Genomic DNA, 23,225 nt, shown 5'->3' with positions numbered 1-23,225 from the left:
TACATGCTTGATGCTGAATTATCACCACCAGAACTGGTGGTAGTAATTAGCTGTGGTGCATCTCAGTTTTGACTGTATCAGTACTCTTACTGCAAAAATACCACCAGTGGTGCCATATTGCTAACAGCACTATAGGGGGAAATCCTCTTAAAACAGTTTACCAATTCTCAAAAGGCTGTAATTTTCCATACTGTTCATCTTTTTAAAATAGCAGGAAGTAGAATCAAAACACAAAATATTTTCATCATGCTAATACAACCTCTGCTAGAAACAAACAAACAAACAAAAAAAAGAAATGGGTCTTGAAATGGTAATTCAAATATAAGAAATACTTATAATTTTTATGAGGAAGGAGCTCACAAAAGGACAGAAATGTTCTCACTTGCAGGAGACATTTTTCATAAGTTTATGAACGAGGTGTGTAACAATTTTCCCTGTACTAATTATATCTAAACCCAGGCCTCCATACCTTGCCTTTACCCAAAAAGTGCACTGAACCCAAAGTTTACTTCTCAAAAGGAAAACATGATGTTAATTTATGTTGTAGCAGTATTTCTCCATTTTAGATAAACGGTATTTGAAAATGATTGAATAGGTAAGAGATTTTTGCCTCAAAAACTGTATAAATAGTAATTAATCTAATACTATTTCTAAGAGATAATGCTTGAGTTTTCCAAATAATTGGAAAATTTAAAAAAAAAAAAAACAGTGCCAGAGAAAAGATCAGAATTCAATCCTATATTTAAATCCTTTAACCTCTTAATTAAAGGTTATTAATTAACGATTAAGAGTTCAGAGCTACTGGGTATAAACGAGGGTTGTAAGAGAACAGAGTCAGGCCACCAGCAGTCCTGCTGATCATGCTCCGCTGTTTACAGCCCTGTAGAGTGGAAGTATGCGGTAACAGCAGGCCCGGTAAACTAGCAGAGGGAGCAAGGACACTGTGACACCCAAAGACCAGCAACTATCCCAGAGACAGCTCTGTGAAATTCTGTTTTCCTATAATGCTTAAACACTTTTCTTTGCCAAGATTTTGATACCAATTTATTAAAGCCATCTTCTGGAGTACTTCTGTTTGGAAAAATAGTAAATCTAAACAGATTCTACTCACATTTGAGTTAGCAAAATTGCACTTAAACAAGTAGAACAAGTCTTAGTTCTGCTCTTCATCAACCAATTTTTTTTCCTTTCTCATGTTTCTGCATTCTATTTTTTTATATTGTTGAGCAGGGCTCATAGATTATTACATTGTTTTGTAATCATATAAATTGCTGAGAAATCTTTTTCTTTAAATAATAACATCTAGAGACCTAACCCCTGAGTGGGTTCAGCCCAGCTGAGATGTTCACTGCAAATTAAACTAGGCAAACTCTGGCAAAAGGAAAACGTTACTTTGCAGTGTTGCTCTCCCTTTCCCCCTTCTCACTGAGGTATCTTCAACTGCCATGGCCTTTCAATAAATCTGCTATCCTAAATAAAGACATTGTGGAAAATAATTTGAAGAAAAAAATATATACTATCATTCCCACTGCAGAACTTGGTACATTCCACCTAAAGAAAATAAATCAAGATATCCAAAATCAATTGCCATCCTTAATTTAGGTAAGTCTTTTGTATCCAGGATTGACCAGCCATTACTATTCAAAGAAGGCACAATATCAATGCTTATAAATTTTCAATTCTTCTTTCTGCTAATGTTACTAACATGTGACAATAGGACCTTTGTAACAGTAGGTTTCCAGCACTGGAAGTATTCTTTAAATATGGACACCCAAAATAGAAGTTGATCATATATACATCTCTCTCATCTTTCCCTGGCCCCTAAGGGTAGAGTCAAAAGAGGCAAAGGCATTGGCTAGGACATAATGGCCAATACTTGAACACATCACCAGAGGAGATAAAGTTGTAATCCTAGGATTATCACAACTCATCAATGTTACATGTTTAACCAAAGAAATAATATTTATTTAGTGTACATAGGTAATTAATATTGTAATAGCTAAGAAATATACACAATGGAGTCACAAATTCAATAGAAATCTTTTCGAGAATATTTTCCAACAGAACAGATAGCACAACATTTTCTTTAGAGATTAAGTATGGATACTGTAAAGAGGAGAATGCAATGTCATCACTACATATTGTAAAACATGGCTGGAATATGTTTGTTACCTCAAATACACATTTAATGTTGAAATAGATAACATTCTGCTGTTTCAGAAATCACCTGTTAATCAGATTTTTGTCATACAAATGTTAGTGTTTCTCACTCTGTTGGTGAACACTGCACTAGGAACAATAAAACATGTTTTGTTCTTAGGTACATAACTGGGAGATGGGGAGTCCAGAACTGTTCCAAAACTGTTTTCTGGCACTGTCAGTATCCATGGACGAAGTACACCTGAGATGAGAAGCCTGACTGTGTTCCTGTTGATGGAACCCAAGGTGTCTATGCTGAATAGCCTTGCGCTGAACCAAGAATATCCCCTTCCTAAAATAAAACTATCCCTAGTAATCATCTGTGGAAGTAGGGAATATACAAATGGACGTAAGGCTTCCTAAAGGATGAGGAAAAGGTCATATGTAGAATGGATAACCGGAATTACTGACAAGCTTTCAAATTTTGGAATCATTGAATCATATTTGTGACAGATCAAAATTCCCAATAGGCCACAATAAAAACTGCATTTTTGTTTCTATGAGACTGCTTTTTTTTTTTTTTGCTCTGTGACAACCTTCACCGTCTGTTGATGTTATTCATAGATGAGACTTTGTACCCAGTAGTACTCATCCTCACCCCAGGCTTCTGATCGACTCACCCTGGCACCATCTGTCTATGTTTGTTCTGAGTCCAAGATACTCCAGGAGCCACATCACTATGAATTTCCTTCAACTTTCTCTCTACACAGAACGTAATCAGAAAAACATCTTTAGGAAGAAATAAGTGAATTTCCTTCTTCTGTAAAATCAACATTACTTCTACTATGATCACATAGTACAGATCCCTGAGCACACACGTAGAAGCAAATGGGAATGATTACATTGAAAAATTAAAAATATCCATTCATCTGTAAAATAGAACATCTGACTGAGGGCTTCATGATATAAATGTTTCAAGGACCATCCTCCTTTCAGAACATACCTGAGATGTTTTGGATATCTGTTCAGTCATCCTCAAATCTCTAACACCAGAACTAGAGTGAGGACTACCACCACACCACAAAAATATGCACCTGGTGATAAAGGGCAACTGACTCATCTAGTATATCTTCCCTGGGTAAACACAGCAGACGTCCACATCATCTAGTCAGCCTTCCTAAATCAGTCTGATCCTTTCCTGCCTTAAATAAGGGAGGATAGAGACGTTTCTTTCCTCTAGCATTGGTGCCCCTCCACACCTCTTCAATTAAGGCATGAATACTTCATTTAATTTTTATCTAATGAATTGACCAAATAGTCCAGCTATTCCTTAACAAAGGAATAAAACAAGACAACAGTGAAAAGAACACTTTACTCAACCTCACTCACTTGCAAGAATGTAATACAATCAACCACTGCAAATACATCAAAATAGAAGTGTATAACTGAGAGAATAAACTCTTCCAAAGACAAAACCAACACTGGTTCATGGCCATCAATTAAACAGAAATGTTATTGAAAGGAGTTGTAAGTTTAAAAGCATGTAACCAACATTTGAACTTTCTTCCGAAAAGCTCTGCAGCTGGGAAGCCTAATTGTATTTCCAGCAAGCCTAATTGTGTTTCCTGACTCCAGGGGACAGGAATTCCCCAGATACTGGTGACTGACAGGTCTGGTTCTGCTTTCAACCTGCAAGTAAGCAAAAATGCCCACTTTTGTGTGAAGCCAACTGTCATTTCCACTGGTATCACTAGCAGCTGGAAGCACTCAATACTTCATAGTAGGATTCAGCACTACCTGCAACTGGATCACTTGTAGAAGTCATTTGCACTCCATACTTGGCATTCAATAGCAAACATTAAGCTGTAGGGCTTAAACCACACAGGTAGCCTTTATCAAGTGCCAAACATCTTCCAGTACCAAAGAAACTCGATGGAGTTAAAAGGTATCCACCAGCATTTCTAGAGTTACTGTCACTAACTGTTTTAGAATCTACTTCCTAGTTCTGAAATTGGTTATTGGTTCATGGACTTGACTTTTTCCTTTTTAGAATTTGATCCAACTTTTTGAGGGTAGTTACACAGTTACAATGTTATAATTGATTCAACCGTGATCACTAAACCTCTCCTTTCTCCTGAGTATTTATTCAACATTGCTCATTATGATCTTTTCATGTCTTAATATCAATCATACATGGTAGAAAGGGCTGCTAGTTTTTATTTGTTTTAAGAATAATCTCTACCCTTGGTGCAAAATAAAAATATTTAGAATCTTTTATATCTCAAATTACCATTCATTAAAACTATCCATTTGAAAGCCTTTTTTATTACACCAATCACTACTGACTTAAGAAGTCTGATATATTTAATAAAGGTAATTAAATATCTACAGTAAACTCACTCTGATTATTTCAGGAAATGTTATTTCAACTTCTAAATAACCTTTTATACATGTCTGCAAATCCTTGGTCCATTTTCTTCCCAATTCATCCAATAATTAAAAAATATACCCTAGTTATTTTCAGAAACTTTCCAATCAGTACCTGTACAACAAAAGAAATGAAGGTATCTGCTTGTATCAGGAATAGTGTGGCCAGCAGGACTAGGGAAGTGATCGTCCCCCTGTACTCAGCACTGCTGAGGCCGCACCTCGAATACCATGTTCAGTTTTGGGCTCATCACTACAAGAAGGACACTGAGGCGCTGCAGTGTGTCCAAAGAGCAATGAGGCTGGTAAGGGGCCTAGAGAACAAGTCTTATGAGGAGCGGCTGAAGGAACTGGGGTTGTTTAGCCTGGAGAAAAGGAGGCTCAGGGGAGACCTTATCGCTCTCTGCAACTACCTGAAAGGAGGTTGTAGTGAGGTGGGGGTCAGTTTCCTTTCCCAAGTAACAAGCGATAGGACAAGAGGAAACGGCCTCAATTTGCACCAGGGGAGGTTTAGATTGGATATTAGGAAAAATTTCTTCACTGAAAGGGTTATCAAGCATTGGAACAGGCTGCCCAGGAAAGTGATTGAGGCACCATACCTGGAGGTATTTAAAAGGTGTGTAGATGTGACACTTTGGGGACATGGCTTAGTGGTGGACTTGGTAGTGTTAGGTTTGCAGTTGGATTTGATAACCTTGAAGTTCTTTTCCAACTGAAATGAATCGGTTATTCTATCTTTTGTTCATACTTTCTTACTGTCAGTTTATACAGAAAAAAAAAAGGGATTGCTCTGGGAGAAAGCTACTGCTCTACCAAACTTATTACCACCTCTACATTAGTCCTACTCATGTGATATACTCAATATTCTGGGGTTTTACTCCACTTTGGTAAAAGCCATTTGCGTTTTTCCAAGTGAAAAGTTAAGAGGATGAAAGAGGTCAAAAGAAGGAGACAGAGGAATAAATTGAAAAGAAGTACTGAAGGGCTGTTTTAATCTACAGCCTCATGCAAAAGATCTAGAGAACCATCCCAGGAGACAGTAGCTTTTAGCCTGTAATACCAGGTGAGCCTATTTACAAGAGTTGAACATAACAGTGAGCTCAATTCAGTGGTTTTCATGTGAAAACAGAAGCTGTAATGCCAAAATGAGCTCAGATTAACTGTGCCATAAAAATATTTCCCAAGTGATGAAGACAGACACCCATATCTCTGCTGTCTTGTGTGAGTGCTTCCTTAACATACTCTTTTCATTTACAGTACTACTAGAGTAGCAGCATGACTCACAGAAGCATCTTTTGGGGGAAGATATATATCACAGTATCACAGTATGCTAGGGATTGGAAGGGACCTCAAAAGATCATCTAGTCCAATCCCCCTGTCGGAGCAGGAACACCTAGATGAGGTTGCACAGGAAGGCGTCCAGGCGAGTTTTGAATGTCTCCAGAGAAGGAGACTCCACAACCTCCCTGGGCAGCCTGTGCCAGTGCTCTGTCACCCTCACTGAGAAGAAGTTTCTTCTCAAATTTAAGTGGAACCTCTTGTGTTCCAGCTTGAATCCATTACCCCTTGTCCTATCATTGGTTGCTACTGAGAAGAGCCTGGCTCCATCCTCATGACATTCCCCCTTTATATATTTATAAACGCTAATAAGATCACCCCTCAGTCTCCTCTTCTCCAAACTAAAGAGACCCAGCTCCCTCAGTCTTTCCTCATAAGGGAGATGCTCCACTCCCTTAATCATCTTAGTTGCCCTACGCTGGACTCTCTCCAGCAGCTCTCTGTCCTTCTTGAACTGAGGGGCCCAGAACTGGACACAATATTCCAGATGCGGTCTCACCAGGGCAGAGTAGAGGGGAAGGAGGACCTCTCTCGATCTGCTAACCACCCCCCTTCTAATACAGCCCAGGATGCCATTGGCCTTCTTGGCCACAAGGGCACGGTGCTGGCTCATGGTCCTCCTGCTGTCCACCAGGACCCCCAGGTCCCTTTCCTCTACACTGCTCTCTAACAGGTAGCTCCCCATCCTATACTGGAACCTGGGGTTGTTTCTGCCCAGATGTAGGACCCTACACTTTCCCTTGTTGTATTTCATTAAGTTATTCCCTGCCCAAATCTCCAGCCTGTCCAAGTCTCTCTGGATGGCAGCACAGCCCTCTGGCGTGTCAGCCACTCCTCCTAGCTTAGTGTCATCAGCAAACTTGCTGATAGTACACTCAATTCCCTCATCTAAATCATTGATGAATATATTGGATAATATGGGCCCCAGTACCGACCCTTGAGGCACTATATATATATTTCTTCCACTGAAGTTACTAACTGATTCCAACATCCTTAGTTGTCAGAATTACAAAATCAAAGCTTATTATTTTCTCTTGAAATCTCAATGAAAAAGAATACTAACTAATAAAAATATATTTTGACACACTGTTAAACTAGATAATGCAGACAACACCATAATGTGTTGAGCTGTTCTTCATATCCACCAGTATCAACTGAAATTTTCAATATTTAGAACTGTAGAAAACTGATGTCCATGGGGAAGAAAACTGTAATAGAGTGGATGAGCCCAGAGAGCCAAAAGAAAATACATTGGGAGACAAAAGTTGCTAGACAGTGATTGACAAAGAAATCTTTGAACGAAAAAAAGGGAAATCTTGATTTTGAAAAGGATGGTCTATGAAAACATTTTGGCTAGTGGTTACAATGACATGCTATAGATCTCAATTCTCCAAATACAGCAGGAGTCCTATTTGCACGTTTACTCTACAGTACATAAATCCGTGCACGCTATTTCTGTCAGTCAGTGTATAAGGAAAAAATAAACAACCATTTCAGCTTTTGTAGTCACGAATAAAACAAACACACAACTTCATATGCTGTTGCTGACTTCAGGTCCTTTTTAAATGCAAGGACATCCTCAAAAAAATAAAAAGCTTTGTTAACTATGTTCTATGTTGTGAGAAAAGAACCACATTTCTTTATAGGAATTTGGGACATTTGTTACCTCGTTAATTACCATATCTTGGCCTGATTTAAATTGTTATTGAAATATTATGACCTTTAGTAGTTGGTCTTCAAATTGTAGCAGGATCAAAGTTCTTAAAATCTGGTAACCTTTCCAACCCTCTCCCCCATACATCCCACTGGAAGGGAGTCAGCAAGGGACTGTGCGGTGCTTAGCTGCCACCTGGGGTTAAACCATGACACCAAATTACATCATTACGCCTTCAGATGATACAACAAGCACAGTCCGGCTCTACCATATGGTTTTCTCCTTTAAATTTCAGACTAGGATGCTGTCTATGCTCTAGAGTTGCTGAGCCCCCAAGCTTCCCTTCATTTTCAAGCACCTTAATTGTATTTCTGTATGACAAAGTTTTTGTGCTGGGCCAATAATCCCAATGGGAATATTGAATCAGCAAGAATTACTAGAGGGCAAAGAATGATTTACAGCATGCTATGAAAATTGACTCAGATAATATAAAGCCCGTGCAAATTCAGACTTTGGTATGTGTTATATTCACAACGAGAATCATGAACCTGAGTGATACCACTTCCTGTATTCTTTATTTTCTACTTAAGTATCAGATGACAAAAGTTCCCCACTTGAAGAGAAAGCAAAAAGTAGCAAAAAGATGACAACAGCTTGTATTAACCTGCAAACAAAGCATAAGAACCAGAAGCTATTCTCTTTTTCTTTTCTTTTACTTAGTCTCTTCCGAGTCATCTCCTTGAATTTGAGATTATTTTAACAAAATACAAGCTCTATAAAAAAGCTGAGAATATGTTACTTATAACAGTATTTCATTGCTTAAAATAGATATTAAAAGTTACTTCTGCAACCTTGGATTTTGCTCAAAACGGATTTTAATAAAAAAATCTACATCACAAATGGTTAAAACTTGAGACATAATGAATGAAAAATACTCTATACATAGCAGCAGTTATAGGTGCACTCTATAGTCAATTCTAATTAAAGTCCAGATGTCTCTACAGTGTAAATCTGTATTTTCAACAATTAATAATTACCTACATTTCCACATATGCTCTACCCTGAAACTGAGTCTGCCCTTTGTAAAAATTGTAGCTTTTTTTTTAATATTTCCAGCAAGTTTTAGTCCAACTGCCTCAGAAAAAACAGCCACTCCTTCACCAGCTTAGTCCCTGACAGACAGAAAAAAGTACATAAAGGAGCAGGTATCTGTAATGGACTGAAAAACGCACTGGAAAGTAGAAGCATGTTAGAGAAGGGAAACAAAAATCTAAGTAATGGATATTCACACCCTTCAGACATAGGAGCATGAGAGAGGTTGCTTATTTAGCACCTCAGACAAGATAGGAACTATACTGTATAGCCACACGTTGTTACACATGTAAATGATCATTCACAGTTTCAAATGATCATGAACATTAGGGAACGCAAGGTTCAAATTTTATTTGGCTATTCAAAACCAATTTGTTCATTTTTTTAAATAATTTCTGATAAAAGTACAAGTATTTGAACTAGTAATATTGCAAGTAAAATAAGGTTTACATCACTTTTACTCACAAAACGTAGTTTGATCTGTCATTTTAAGGAGAAAGACTTTAAATTATTAAGAATACTGCATAGCCAGTAGAGCACAACAGCTGTGATATGATCCTCTCTAGAAGTTTTGACCCTCCTAAGACAAGATTTAATAAATTTCATACAAATTGAACTTGCTGTGTGACCTTTATCATCAGTTCTTCATAAAATGAAACACACAATTCTTATTTGGGAAAACAAAAATATATCCTTTATGGTTATGGTCAATGACAAAATGAGCCATAGGATAGCCTCTATGTCTTGCAAGAGCCCCTTTTGTCACTGCCATGAAGGCAGTTTCCATTGGAGACTGAGGTCACTGATTCAGCTGCATGCTTAACGTGCTTTTCTCTTATTATAGGAAGAGTATCACTTCTGTCTTGTTTAAGTTAAGCTTAAGCCAGCATTTTCTAAATCAATTTCCTTATCTCATTCAGACAACCTGTCATCCCTCTAGGGGTACTGTCCGTTTCTTTTGGAAAGCAGCTCAAAGCAGGATGTTGTCAGCATATTAGTAGCACCACAGCCTGTGACATCCACAGACTCTGAGAAATTTAAAAAATAGTAACAGAGAGAAAATACAAACACAAAGCTTTTAGGAGCTGCTTTAATTATGTTACAACATATCACAGTCTATTGCGTAGACAGCAACAGGTATATTTACACCTATATGTATACATATTTATATATATTTTCTTCTATACAGCATATAATTAAATTCTAGAATTCATTTTCACTGAGTTCTGAAGCCAAAAATATAAATAGGTTTAAAATGGGACTGAAAATACTTATAGTAGATAGATTCCTAATGGCCATGAAATAAATACAGCAATATGCATGCAGCCTTTGCCTCAGGAAGCCACTGAAATACCTAAAGTCAAGTGGCTGTATCAGAATTAGCCCTCCTCTTTTTCTGCATTCTTAAATATCCATTGCTGGGCACTGCCAATACACCATATTAGACTGGAGGAATCTTTAATGCCTCCTAGCATGTGAATTCCTTTATTTCAATTGGAGCTTAATACCATTACATAATGTTCCAAAATTCATACAAAACAAAAATATAAACTCTAACTCAAATCCTTACACACAAAGAACACCAGCAAATCTTAACGAGGAACAATCTGAACGTACTTTTTACAAAATGTATGCCATGTGAACCCAAAGCAACAAAAATTGACAGGCTAATTCCTGAGCATCACAAGCAGTTGCTTCAGGGGGCAGCTAAGGATTTCTACTCTGTAAGGATGACATGGAAATATCTTGAGCACTGCATATAAAACTCATGATTAAGTACACAGGAGCTGGAGGCAAAAGTATTCTTCATTAAGGACAACCAGACTTGCAAGACCACTCTCAATAATCTTTGAATGATCCTGGTGATTGGTACAGGTGCCTGATGACTAGAGGAAAGCAAACGTCACCCCTACCTTCAAAAAAGGGCAAGGAGGACCCAGGGAACCACAGGCAGGTCAGCCTCACTTCAACCTCTGGAAAGGCGATGGTACAACTAATTCTGGGAACCATTTCCAGGCACATCAAGGACAAAAAGGTGATCAGGAGTAGTCAGCATGCATTCACCAAGGGAAAGTCACGCTTGACCAACCCAATAATCTTCTACAATGAAATGACTGGATGAGGGGAGAGCAGTGAATATTGTCTACTTTGTCTCCCATAAGGCTTTCCACACTGTGGAACCTCATAAAGAAGCTGATGAAGTACAGGCCGGATGAGCAGACAGTGAGTGAACTGAAAACTGGCTGAATGGCTGGGCCCAGATGGTGGTGGTCAGTGGCACAAGGTCCAGTTGGATGCCAGTAACTAGCGGTGTACCCAAGGGATCAATACTGGGTCCAGTACTGTTCAATATCTTCATTAACGATCTGGATAATGGGGCAGTGCGTACCCTCAGCAAGGTTGCAGATGATACCAAACTGGGAGGAGTGGCTGATATACCAGAAGGCTGTGCTGCCATCCAGAGCTACCTCAACAGGCTAGAGAAACCAACTAGCAGAAGTCTCACGAAGCTCACCAAGGGGAAGTGCAAAGTCCTGTATCTGAGAAGGAACAACTCAATGCAGCAGTATATGCTGGGGGCTGCCCAGCTGGAAAGCAGCTTGGCAGTAAAAGACCTGTGGGTCCCAACAGACACCAAGTTGAACATAAGCCAGCAAGGTGCCCTTGCAGCAAAGTATGGGAATGGTATCTGGGATGCATTAGGAGTATTGCCAGCAGGTCAAGGGAGGTGATCCTTCCCCTCTATTCAGAACTGGTGAGGCCATACCTGGAATACTGTGTTTAGTTCTGGTCTCCCCAGTTCAAGAGAGACACGGACATACTGGAGAGAGTCCAGCAAAAGATGATTAAGGAACTGGAACATTTCTCCTATGAAGACAGGCTGAGAGACCTGGGACTGTTTAGCCTAGCAAAGAAAAAGTTAAGGGAGGAATCTTGTCAATATACACAAATAGCTGAAGGGAGGGTGCAAAGAGGACAGAGCCAGGTGTTTTTCAGTGGTGCCTAGTGCCGGGACCAGAGGCAATGGGCACAAACTGAAACACGGGAGGTTCCCTCTGAACATCAGGGAACACTTTCCACTATAGGGGTGACCGAGCACTAGCACATATATCTGTAGCCCAGTGAGGTTCTGGTGTCTCCAGCCCTGGAGATATTCAAAAGCCATTTGGACATGATCCTGGATAACTGGCTCCAGGTGACCCAGCTTGAGCAGGGGTGGTTGGACAAGATGACCTCCAGAGGTCCCTTCCAACCTCAACCATTCTGTGATTTTGTGGTACGGAATTCATGTCCAAGGGCTTTAGACTAATCCTGCCTCTGCCCCATAAGGACACATGGTCAACTGTTCTTCAAAAACACTTTCACCAGAGCAAAACCAAAATTTGTAACATGATACCTTATGTTTTCAACTGCTACTATGGTTCCTTTTCTACCATATTTTGTCCTGCCCAGATTAGACAGCCAGATATATCTTGAAATCCATTACAGACTCAGACACTGACAGTGAGTTCAAGTGGAAAATGCCCCAATATGTATGGATAGTGGTAAAAATTTCTTCAGACATACAGAGTTCCATGCTGCTCCCCAGTATCCCACAATGCTCCCAGGTACAACAGTTCTCTGAAAGCCATTAAAGTTAGAAAAAGAAATTAAATAAAGAAGTCGCACCATTAGTATTTCTGTTCTATCTTCTCCTTGAAAGTTTACAATAATTACAAAAATAAATCATGTTTCTTAATAAATTAATGAAATTATCACAAATAAACAGTGCTGGAAGACGCTTTTAAAAGTCACTTAGTCCATTCTTGTCCCAGCGCAGGACCCGCTACACTTGTGTTTCTTCTAACAGACACTTGCCAAACTCACTCCTTAAGATTTTCAGTGACACTACTGAAGCTCTAGGCAAACTACGCAAGCTTTTTAAGTTTTCTTTCCATTAAAAAGTTTTCCCTACCAAGCCGAACCCTCCCTGATGCAACTTCAGTTTACTCATTTCTGCTTCCCCATCAGAGGCATGGAGAAGAGATTATATCCTTACCATTTTCAGCAACTTTCTGCATAATTAAAGATTTGTCCATCTCCATCCTCTGAGCTTTTCTCTTCAGGAGGATAAATCACCTCATAGGTTTAAATCTTTCCTTATATATGCCATGTTTCTTAGACATCTGATTATTCATTCTTATTACTCTCCACTGAAGCCCAACTGCTCCACACCATTTTTGAAGGATGGTGTCCAAAAAAGGGCATACTATTCCAGGACAGACCTTACTAAAGCTTAGCAGAGTGAAAACTTCTTCACAGTACTTCCAGGCTAGTGTCTATACATTCCAGTACGATATTTATCTCTTTCACAATACTGGCTCCTACTCAATTTACATGCTATTATGGCTCCAAGATTCTCTGCCAAAGAACTTCTACCGTTTTTCTCTATCCTATGTCAACCACATAAACTATCCCTACATATCTACACCACCTTGCATTTATATTTTGAATGGCATCATAATCATAGTTTGGATTTTTCAGGATAATTTTGGAATATAGTCCTGCTATTGGATGTTACATTTCTCCCAGCCTTGTGCCATCTGTAAATTCAATGAGTATACAACTTAATTCTTTTCTTAGTTATTTAAAAACACTGAACAAAGCCGGTTCCCAGAGATCCCCGTTCAAAAATATCCTTCCATAACAGTAACCATTTATAAATACTTTTTGGCAACTGTAACTCAACTGTTTACACTAAGTATATAGTATTTTCAGTTTCTTCAAAGCCATATGCTTCATACACACATCGGTAAGCAGGACAAACTCTGCTGCATTAAGGAAACTGGGAATGCAAAGGAGGTACTGAGGTGTTATGAGCAAAATGTAATATTGCCAGTATCTAACAATAACCAATAAAGAAAAACTTCACTATTAATATTATATCCCATTTTATAAGAACTTAAGTGAGGATATCAGAAACAGAGCTCAGAATACTACATTGCTTTACAGAATATAAAGTTTATGGCCTATTTCTGTTTAATTTTGTGAAAATTTCTCACTGTGTATTCTCAAAAAAATAATACACAGCTTTCATGGCCTGCAAGTATGAAACTCCACTTAAATATACATATTTAAAAATAAATAAACTGAAACTGATACTGGCTGGAAAATAATTAACAACAAGTAATACGCATGTTTTAACTCAGGTATGCATGATTTCAAAAGCAAGTATTTCTTTTATCATGTGAACCTACAAGGCATTCCCCTTTAGAAGAAAGAAAAGACAACAACTTAAAACTGTTTAAAGCTTAAATAATATCAGAAATCACATTGTAAGAATTTGAAAATTTGAAGTAATACACATTTTTTAGTTTCTCATTATGAAAAGAATATTTTCAGCTTCATTCATTAAGTTCTACTCTAAGACTGAATGTCTAGCTTTGCCAGTTTCTGTTAAATCTTGAAGTTTTCAGACAGCAAGAAAAGCAAAATTTTTCATGTGGCTCTCATACCGGCTTAACACTGTAAAAGGTCCATGGATGAAATACTGGCCCCGTCAAAGTCAAAATTCCCTCAGCTTTAACAGAACCAAGATTTCACCCTATATCTGCTAAAGTTTTGAAACTTTACAGATATTTTAGAAGCATGAAAAAAAAATGAAATGAACATTTTCCTGGTCCTTTAAAAAGCTCTTCATACACATTTTGTAGATTTGTATAGCATTCTATGCATGACCAATATCACAAATACCATGCATGTGCATAGACATGCTATATATAATACTACATGTCATCATTCCAGCTCCTCATGCACAGAAAACACACAATGTAACTGGGAGTTTCACGTATGGAGCATTTGCAGAAAAAAGCAAATGGAGCAGCGGTAACTCCTCAGATTGTATTCTAATGTAACCACTGATAAGGAGAGCACAACCTGATTTTCAATTTTCCCTTTGCAAATGAGGGGTCAGAAAGCAAACGGTGTCAGCTTGAAAATGCCCTCAGCAGGATGTTCTAAATGGGCAGTTATTTTAAACATACTCTCTAGTATGTTTTAATGCTATACAGACATTACTTAAGTCTACAGAGAGCAGCTTACTTACGTCTGGGGCTCCTTTTCATTTTGCTGTTTTTGCTGTGGTTGAAGAACGTTATTTACCAGCTCAGTGATCCCACTAAAGGGAAACCACCTGTTTAAATAAGCAAATAATGTGACTGAATAACCAATAAAACCAGACTTGTTTAAATGTTTTCTTATCCAATGTTAATAGAAATATACAGGCGGAAAAGCTAGAGCCAATGGGAATGTTAGCTGCAATACTAAGTCAGCCACTAAGGATGTAAGGGAAATAAAGTTTTACAGATCACCAGTCCACAAGCAGGCAAGAGGAACCTACATCCAGCTAACATGTGGATGAAGTAAGAAGCTGCAGGCAGCTCTCTTACAAGCCAGTCAGGAAGCAGATGACAAACTACCTGCAGCCTATCAGGTATTAGTGAAAGCTAATACCATCAAAGGTGCAGAAAGCAGAACATGGCAAAGATAGAAAAGTCAAGCCTACTGCATTTTTAAGATATTTTACTTACTGTGTCAGCTGTGGTTTTTGCTCTTCTTTGACCCTAAAAAGATAAGTTTGCACAACTGAGTGCAACATATTGTAAAACAACTACCCTGGAGTTCTACGATCGCTATCACACGGGCAGGAGAAAGTTCTTACTTTAAGTTAAAAGAAACTCATTTAATATTTATTGTACATTTATTTTAAGTTATATTCTGTGCTTATTTCCATTTAGGATTAAAAATGGGGAATGCCAAGTATCTAAAACTTTTAGTTACAAAATGAAATCGGTGATGTTCTATAACTGGCTTCCAATTCATTGGACAGAGTATCACGTTAGAACATTCCCAGCAATACATTCAGCTATAAAGGCAAAGGAAGGTGCTTTGATTATGTTAACCATAAGATATTTTTTTTAATTTTTATTTGCAACCAAATTACCTATCATAAGGAGAATTTATAACATGTAACACGCCATTTAAAATGCAATATCCTGCACTAATAGATTAAAGGAAAATCTGCACTATATTTATTAAACAACAGTGATGTCAGGGTCTGCAGACAATGTAACTCTAAAAACTAAGGAAGGAAAGATAAGGAATTTGACTAAAATTTACTAGGACTTGCTAAAAAATAATAAATAGATAATACACACACTATGTATGTATAGTACTGATTAATATTTGTCCTAATATTTTATTAGGAAAATACATGCTTTAATTTGAGTGAGCAAGATGATGTTCTATACTATTCCTGTCCACTGAACTGAAGAATGGAGACATATACTCACAGGAATATTTACATCCTCTGATTGCAGATATGTGTCTTAAATATCAAGATAGCATCTAGCTTCAGTATGTGTTCAAAAAAATCTAAAAAGGTTCCTAAGTAGATATTCTGAATGCCTCTAAAAATCCTCTCTCACCTAAATAAACGGGAGTGCAGGCTCCAAATTTAAGCAGATGTTTAATGTTGAACAGAAAATTAAAGCTCATCAAAATAGATCCACATCTCCTTCGTACGATAACCAAGTGAATACCTCTATACACAGGGTTCAGTGACTACACAGGAACTAAACAAGTGGACACCAAGACAGACTAAAAATTTTCCAAAATTGACTACAGAAAAAGAAAACTGAACATGCAGCACACAGTAAAAAGTCTTCTAGCATGGTTTTGCCTCTTCAGCATTTTGTAAATTTATGTACAAATAAATGTTCCAGTACCACAAAAAGAAAAAAAAAGAAGAAAAGCAGATATACTCCAAAGTTAAGAAATACGAAAATAAAAATTTCTCACACGGTCACAATTCCACTCTACCATGCGTCTTAATCATAATATTATCTTTAACCATGAGATTCTGTACTAGTTTTTCAACACAGGAAATTCAAAGGGCGAGGAGTGGGAGGGGCAGGGAATCGAAGCTTTTCCATACTTTTTTCACTAGGCAGCTTAGGACATTTAATTCAGATTCCCCAACAGTAAGAACCTAAAAGGCCTATAAGGTCAACAGTGAGAAGGAAACACTCCCAGACAATGATTCAGAGCTCCTAAATCACATGCCTAGAGCTAGGCAGTGTAAATATCACCTCCCTGGCAACTGGACAACGAAAACTGAATATGTAGCTAGTCCATGGTTCCTTATATTCTGCTCTGTACATGACCCCCAAACGTATTTACTGGATACTTTTAAGTTATTACTTCATTGTGAATTTTTCTATTGAAATAAACAAAGGAAGTCTGAGCACTTCACATAATCAGACTACAATCAACATCTTCCCTTTGGATAGTGATTTGGATAGTGACCATGGTCAATTTTTTTCACGTGGAACTGAAATCATAATAGAGTAAGACCAAAATTGCAACAGTGCACACTAATTCTGAGTGTACTGTTTGAAATCTTTTTTTCAAGGGGATCAAGCATCTTAACATAATAGTATATGTTCGGTGACTTCAATTGCAGCTGCAAATCCTTGGTATTTTTTAAAATCTTACAACTGGATTTTTAGTTTAGCACCATTAAATAAAAATATTGCCTATTAGAAGACACTTTGAAAACATGCATTTAAAATTATTTTCCCAGAATTTTATAAGAATGCTGTGTTTTAAGTCCGAATATCATTTGACATCACAATTCAAAGTATATCTCCTATGAAATAATCTTTTCTCCTCTTACAATCCTGTGTCTTATCCACTACACACTTTCCAACACTACAGTTATGTCAGGACAACAGCTTCCATTATTATATAACTGTGACGCATTCCTTGAGCATTCTCCATACATCCTTCAATCCCTGGATTAGGCAACGATCTTCCTTAAATTTACAACAATCATGGAGGGCAAGCTACAATTTGAAAAGAAATTATGAAAAAATTTATTGAAAAAAATAGATTCTACCATATGAAATTAAACTAATTTTCATGCTGTGGACCAACAGGCCTGAACCCTTCAGGTGTACAGGACAGACACCCATCTTTCAAGGTCAGAGAATAGATAGAGATTCTGGATCTAAATTAGCAAACCATAGGCTAATGCCTGCTACTGTCTTTCCAAAAGACACTTCAATCAGATGAAATTAGGAGTAGACGATGTAGTAACTGATAGAAATAATGACATATTAGGTAAAATACACAGAATGTGTTTTTAACACTGCTGTGGTTTAAATAGCTTTTTCTAGACAGAACAGGACTGAAGAGACTCCAGATTCTTACTCTTTCCATATATACATATACAGTTGTATCTCCTTTGGTTACAAGAACTGCTAGATTATGTACTCCCATATATATGCATTGCTTTCTCCCCCCTTTCAAAATTCAGCAACTAATAATTGCTTAAAAGAAGTGGACTGACAGGTCAAAAAAAAACCCCAAACCTCCATTTACTCAAGAGGCAAGCTGAAAAACCCCAAGCAGTATGATTGCATTCTGCTTCTTCCAGACTACCTGTCTTCATTTTGCCTTCCCACATCTTTTCAATCTTATCCTCTCAAAACTCTGCCAAGAGCAATGCCAGTTCTAGTTATTCACTAGAAACAATTTGCAATTTATACCTGTTTAGTAAAACCACCAACAGGCTGCAGATAATGTGTCTGATCAACAGTGACTGGACAATGAATGCTAACAGTGCAGAATATTGAATACTTTACCACCTATTTTCAATTTTGATTATTTCTGTCATTACAGGAATTCACTCAACGCTTTGCACAAGCACGAAATTAATTCTAAAATGTTCAAAGACTCTGAAGTTTCTGTCACAATTGTTTTGCACAGATCATAACTCCATGTACTACTTCACTTGAAAACAAGCCAGGTTTTTCTACTTGTCAACAATAAGGAATTTTTGCACCTTGCACTGCGTCATTGGGAACCTCTGCCCTTTGAAACATTCATAGCACCATTCTCCTTGTGTTCTTCTGCAAGCCTTCACAGTGCAAGTGCCAGAGCCCTTTGATCTTTTCCAAGAGCTAGCATCACTAGGTTCTATCTTAAGTCTCAGTGAACACTTTTTGAAGTTAGATCCTCTCCATGCACTAAAAATTTCCTCAAAGATTATGGCTAATCCCACTGCCACAGAGAACAGAACAGAAAGAAGAGGGAAGAGAACAAGAAAAAGGGAAACAGGAAAAAAGGCAGTGAAAATGTGAAAATGTTAACATTTTCTTAGCCCTTTAAACTCCTAATACTTTTCTATTCTTCAATCAAATGCCATCAATAAAAGCCCCTCTCTAAAATCTACTATGAGAAAACCGTAAGGCGTTCTTCCCAAAAGATGTTTTGGTCACAGGTAAACCAACAAGCACTCTGTTATCAGACCTCTTCTCTACTTGTACATGCTTGGATATATAGCCACAAAAACATGGGGGCAGAATTCAGGTGCCTAAATCCATGAAAATGAACCCTAAAACACACTCTAGACCTCCTAGATATCTGAAGTGAAACAGGTATCTAGTCGTCCCCCAGTGAAGTTTGGGGAAATCCAGATTTCAGAATCAGCCATCCTTGGCAGGGGTAAACATCTTAGTATCTACAGTGCTCTCAAGATTCAGAACTCTGCCATCCACAGACCTACAAGCACAAGGAGATCTGATCTGCAGGAATAGTCTGGGTGTATCTAATGTCTTCTAGGAACACTGAGTGGAGCATAATCCGTATAACACTCTAAGTCACTTTCATTTAAAAACGTTACAGGTCACTAGCTACAGTTCTCTGCTCAGTAGCTTTCTATGCTCTCCTTATCTCCTAACCACCTGAGTGAGGTGATTAGAAGAGGATAGATGGACTGAAGTTTTTTCTAGCCCTTTTGTTGAAGCTGAGAGGATTGGAAATACAAATAAGACTTTTGGGGGGGATTCTGATTTCCCTCACCCATGAACAAAAACATCTAAATATGTATTTGCTATTACAATTAATGTCGTAATTGATGTCGCTGGTATCAATTCAATGAAGCTGTTGATGCTCCTACAGTAGCTATTTTTATTAAATATATTGCCTATGAAGTCCAGAGAGTGGGACATTTGTAGGAAATTCTAAGTTTAGAGAACATAGAGCCTAATGGCCCAAAACCCAAAGCACAATATAAGTACAGTAGTCTCAATAAGCAATGCATGTTACACTAAACTTGATTAAGAATTAAGATGAGATTAAATATTAATGTGCAGAACTATCTGGTTTTCCTACAGCAAATCATACAGGAACAATGAGGCATAGTCTCATATCTATAAAAAGAATCTTCACCTTTTGCTTCCTCTACAGATACAATACTAACATTGACATCCAGCTGTGTTCACAGCAAAGAAGTAGAGAATAATTGAGAGAAGAATGCCTCAAATATATATTTCTAGTTATACACATTAAAAAAATCCAAACATCTATAGAGCTGCTATCTTTCAAACAAAAACAACGACATGAATGCTAACTACTTGACACTATAAAGGGAATTAAACTGAAAACTGTACTCAGGATTTGCATTTGTTCTTCTTTGCATTCCAGGCCCCACTAGCCCAGACAACAGTACGGAGCCAGAAGCTCTCTCAAGAGTCAAGATGCCAACACACAATCTTTGAAGCGAAGACAGTATTCTCTCTCTGTCATTAACAACTGTCTCCAATTATTAGCAGGTTTGAAATATTCCAAAATCATTTGATAATTAGAAATTGTCTTGTCGATGCAAACCTAGTGAAAAGCAAAGAGTGAAGACAAAACTATAAATTCAGTTTATGGATTTTAAGTTAGATACTGCTATTTCTTGCACAGAAGTCTAAAAATGGAGATACTACCAATTCACAGGACTACTATAGAGTATTCTGAAAAGTAAAAAGTATTATGTAGAAGCCAAGTCCTGTAAGTAAAAAGAGGGTATCACTGTGTTTGTGATGCTTGTGATAGTTCCTTTACCAGCAAAAAAATCTTATGAAAGGGCTATTACTAACAAATGCCTATTAAGGAGATATTTTTAAAGCCATCCTTTACAAACTGATGCTTCCATCACCTGACCAAAGAATTTCTAACCCATCTGAAAAGCACAGACGTACATCCTTCAGGGCATATCATTTTAAATGACAGACACTTCAAAAAAAATTCATAAGCAGATCAAAAAACCCAACTTAAATTATGTTAATACACTAAATTGTGTAGGTACCCAATATGCACTAGATGAACAATTTTTTTCATGTTTTGTGGTCATACATGCTGCTTACCAAATGTCAAAGTCCGTTAAGAATTCAAGCTAGAGGTAAATCCTTGCCATACTTACAAAGGAGAAGAAATTACCCTTGCCATTGGAAATGTTTAACTAAGTATCATCAACAAGCTGGGAGTTCTGCATTTTGTGGCTCATCACTTATGTTCCAAAACACTGATTACACATTAAAGGAAAAGAATAAAAAGGAGATCACTGTTGAATCCCTCCATTAAACTTTTCACAAATTAAAAATATAATTACTAAATTAATACTTCCCAACAATCTTCAAAAAAAAAAAATATAGCATTACCCAACATGAACTGGGCTGAAGACTGCCTGGGAAGCTGGTAAGGAAAGCAAAAGCGAGTGATTTCAGTTTTCAGCACTTTTAAAAGATTTTGATTAAGGTATGTAACAGTTTTTCTCAGGAATTTATATATTCCCATTCTCGTACTACATGAACATCATAATCTTTTAAAAGCATTTACCATCACAAACTTTTCTTAATGTAGAAAAACTTTCTCCCCAATATACCCTGGAAAATGGCACTGAAAATAAAATAAGATTTCAAAAAACAATTATAAAATTTTACCTCCTTTCCCTTCTCATTTTCCCTTTTGTCCTACTCTTTCTCACCAAAAATGGCATCCAGTGCATAGCTATATGTAAACCATTGTGGGTGCCTGTTCCCTCAGTCTAAATAGGGACTGTACTGAAAAGGGGGGAAGATTATCAGCACCAGCCACATTCAGAGGTTTCCACCACCCTGTCTTAGGGTGCAAGGTCCATTAAGCCATTTTCCTAGATTGCCTGCTGTGGACTCTTTCTTTTCTTTTTCTAAATCTTTGTAACAGTATCCCAATTATACGCCCTGCACCAGGAGGCAAACTTAAAAAAAAGGATTAGTATGCAGTGACTATCTCACACGTCAGAAGTCAAGATACATGACACATACACGATATATAACTTTGCCTGCACCTACTCTTGACAAAACAGTGGAGTTAACACAGTCACGCAGTCAAATATGTGCAAAATCAGCTATTTCCTTGAAAGAGGGCATCTCTATAGATTAAATTAAACTATGTAAGTATGTTTAACTCCAAGAAAATAGAGTTAAGGAGGTTAAATATAATTGCCATGTCAACTGAATAACTGTAAAATATTTACATATTAACTGAATTGATACTCTGCATTGATTATTCTACTGATGCTATAAGAACATTCATCTTAATTATTTTTGATCAAAATTAAAGTCTTTATTTTACATGACCACTCCAAGTTTTTTATTAATTTAGAGAGTATAGGTAGTTGAATTAAGAAGGATCCCCTGAAGAAGTGTGTAGGTGATTTTCCTGACTAATTTGGACCTGTTTGTAACAAAAGTGTCAGCAGTTTCCACAAAAGCACCTCTGAGATCAGAAGCTGAGAAGTAATTGGACATTTGATATTTGTGAACAAGCAGGGAGAGAAGTTGGGTACTTGGTCTAGAAACAATACCTGTAACACAGAATAAATTTAAAACCTATCTAAATCCAAGGTGAAGAGGTTAACATCCCTGAAGGCCAAACTGAAGTGATATTAAATATACAAGAGAAACAAGAAAGTACCATACACACTTTACGGGTAAGCACAGACCTATACGTGCTCCTGTATAATAATAGTCAAGGCTGAATGAGCTCCCTACATGAACCTCAGATGAACATCACCCATAAACATAATAAATTATGTAAGATTAAGACTACTCTGACATTGAGATGATAATTAGAAACAGGATGGTTTTATCAAAGGTTCCAGATAAACAAGTCTCAACATGAAAATTTGACACTAATATTTTCAGAAAATATACACTAAAATGTGGCTCGCTGCAACTGAAAACATATTGCCCAACAGCCCTGTAGTTTCAAATCTAAAACAGCAGAGAGTGACAGTATGTTGTGATTATTTCAGAACCAACACAATAAATAAGACTCTGATCATCTTAGGATATGAACTCTTCAGGGCAAAAATGTTTCCTATTATTTGTTTCTGGAGTAAGAGACAGAGACACTGTGTTCCAGAAACTAAACCTCTCACACTTCTCACACCTTTCCTACCTTGGTCAGACTTTTTCCTTTCTGTTACAGTGTTGATAGTAAAACCATAAAATGAGTGTCAAAATCACAAATCCGGACACATGGAAATGACTGTAGTACAACTGTAATGACAAATAAGTACTACGTGTATGGAAGCCATTATGTTATGTGCAGTTCCAGTAATTAATTTGTGGATCAATGCTCTCTTTTGAAGGTTATCCAAAAAGGCAAGCAGGAGGCCTTGACCAGGGAGGTGATATTAAAAGGTCAATGTTAAAAATCT

At 37.4% G+C, this 23,225-nt stretch overlaps 1 protein-coding gene across 18 annotated transcripts in view; it reads right to left on the bottom strand.

Moving 5' to 3' along the window:
- Positions 1–23,225, bottom strand: part of RIMS2 (regulating synaptic membrane exocytosis 2) — a gene marked incomplete at both ends in the record, with an annotated part of 495,649 nt that overhangs the window by 409,031 nt on the left and 63,393 nt on the right. For 7 of the 18 annotated variants that reach the window (XM_082499090.1, XM_082499111.1, XM_082499112.1 and 4 more), the window contains 2 exons: positions 14,736–14,822; positions 15,220–15,252. The exons of the other annotated variants lie outside the window; for them this stretch is intronic. In XM_082499090.1, the coding sequence (XP_082355216.1) occupies positions 14,736–14,822; positions 15,220–15,252 (120 nt within the window). The remainder of the gene's footprint in view (positions 1–14,735; positions 14,823–15,219; positions 15,253–23,225) is intronic. 18 annotated transcript variants of the gene reach the window in all.

The sequence above is a fragment of the Vanellus vanellus genome (genome assembly GCF_965231255.1).
Source record: "Vanellus vanellus genome assembly, chromosome: 2".
NCBI classification, from domain to species: domain Eukaryota; kingdom Metazoa; phylum Chordata; class Aves; order Charadriiformes; family Charadriidae; genus Vanellus; species Vanellus vanellus.
The sequence above is the reverse complement of the archived record's forward strand: the minus strand, read 5'-3'. Positions and strand labels throughout refer to the sequence as shown.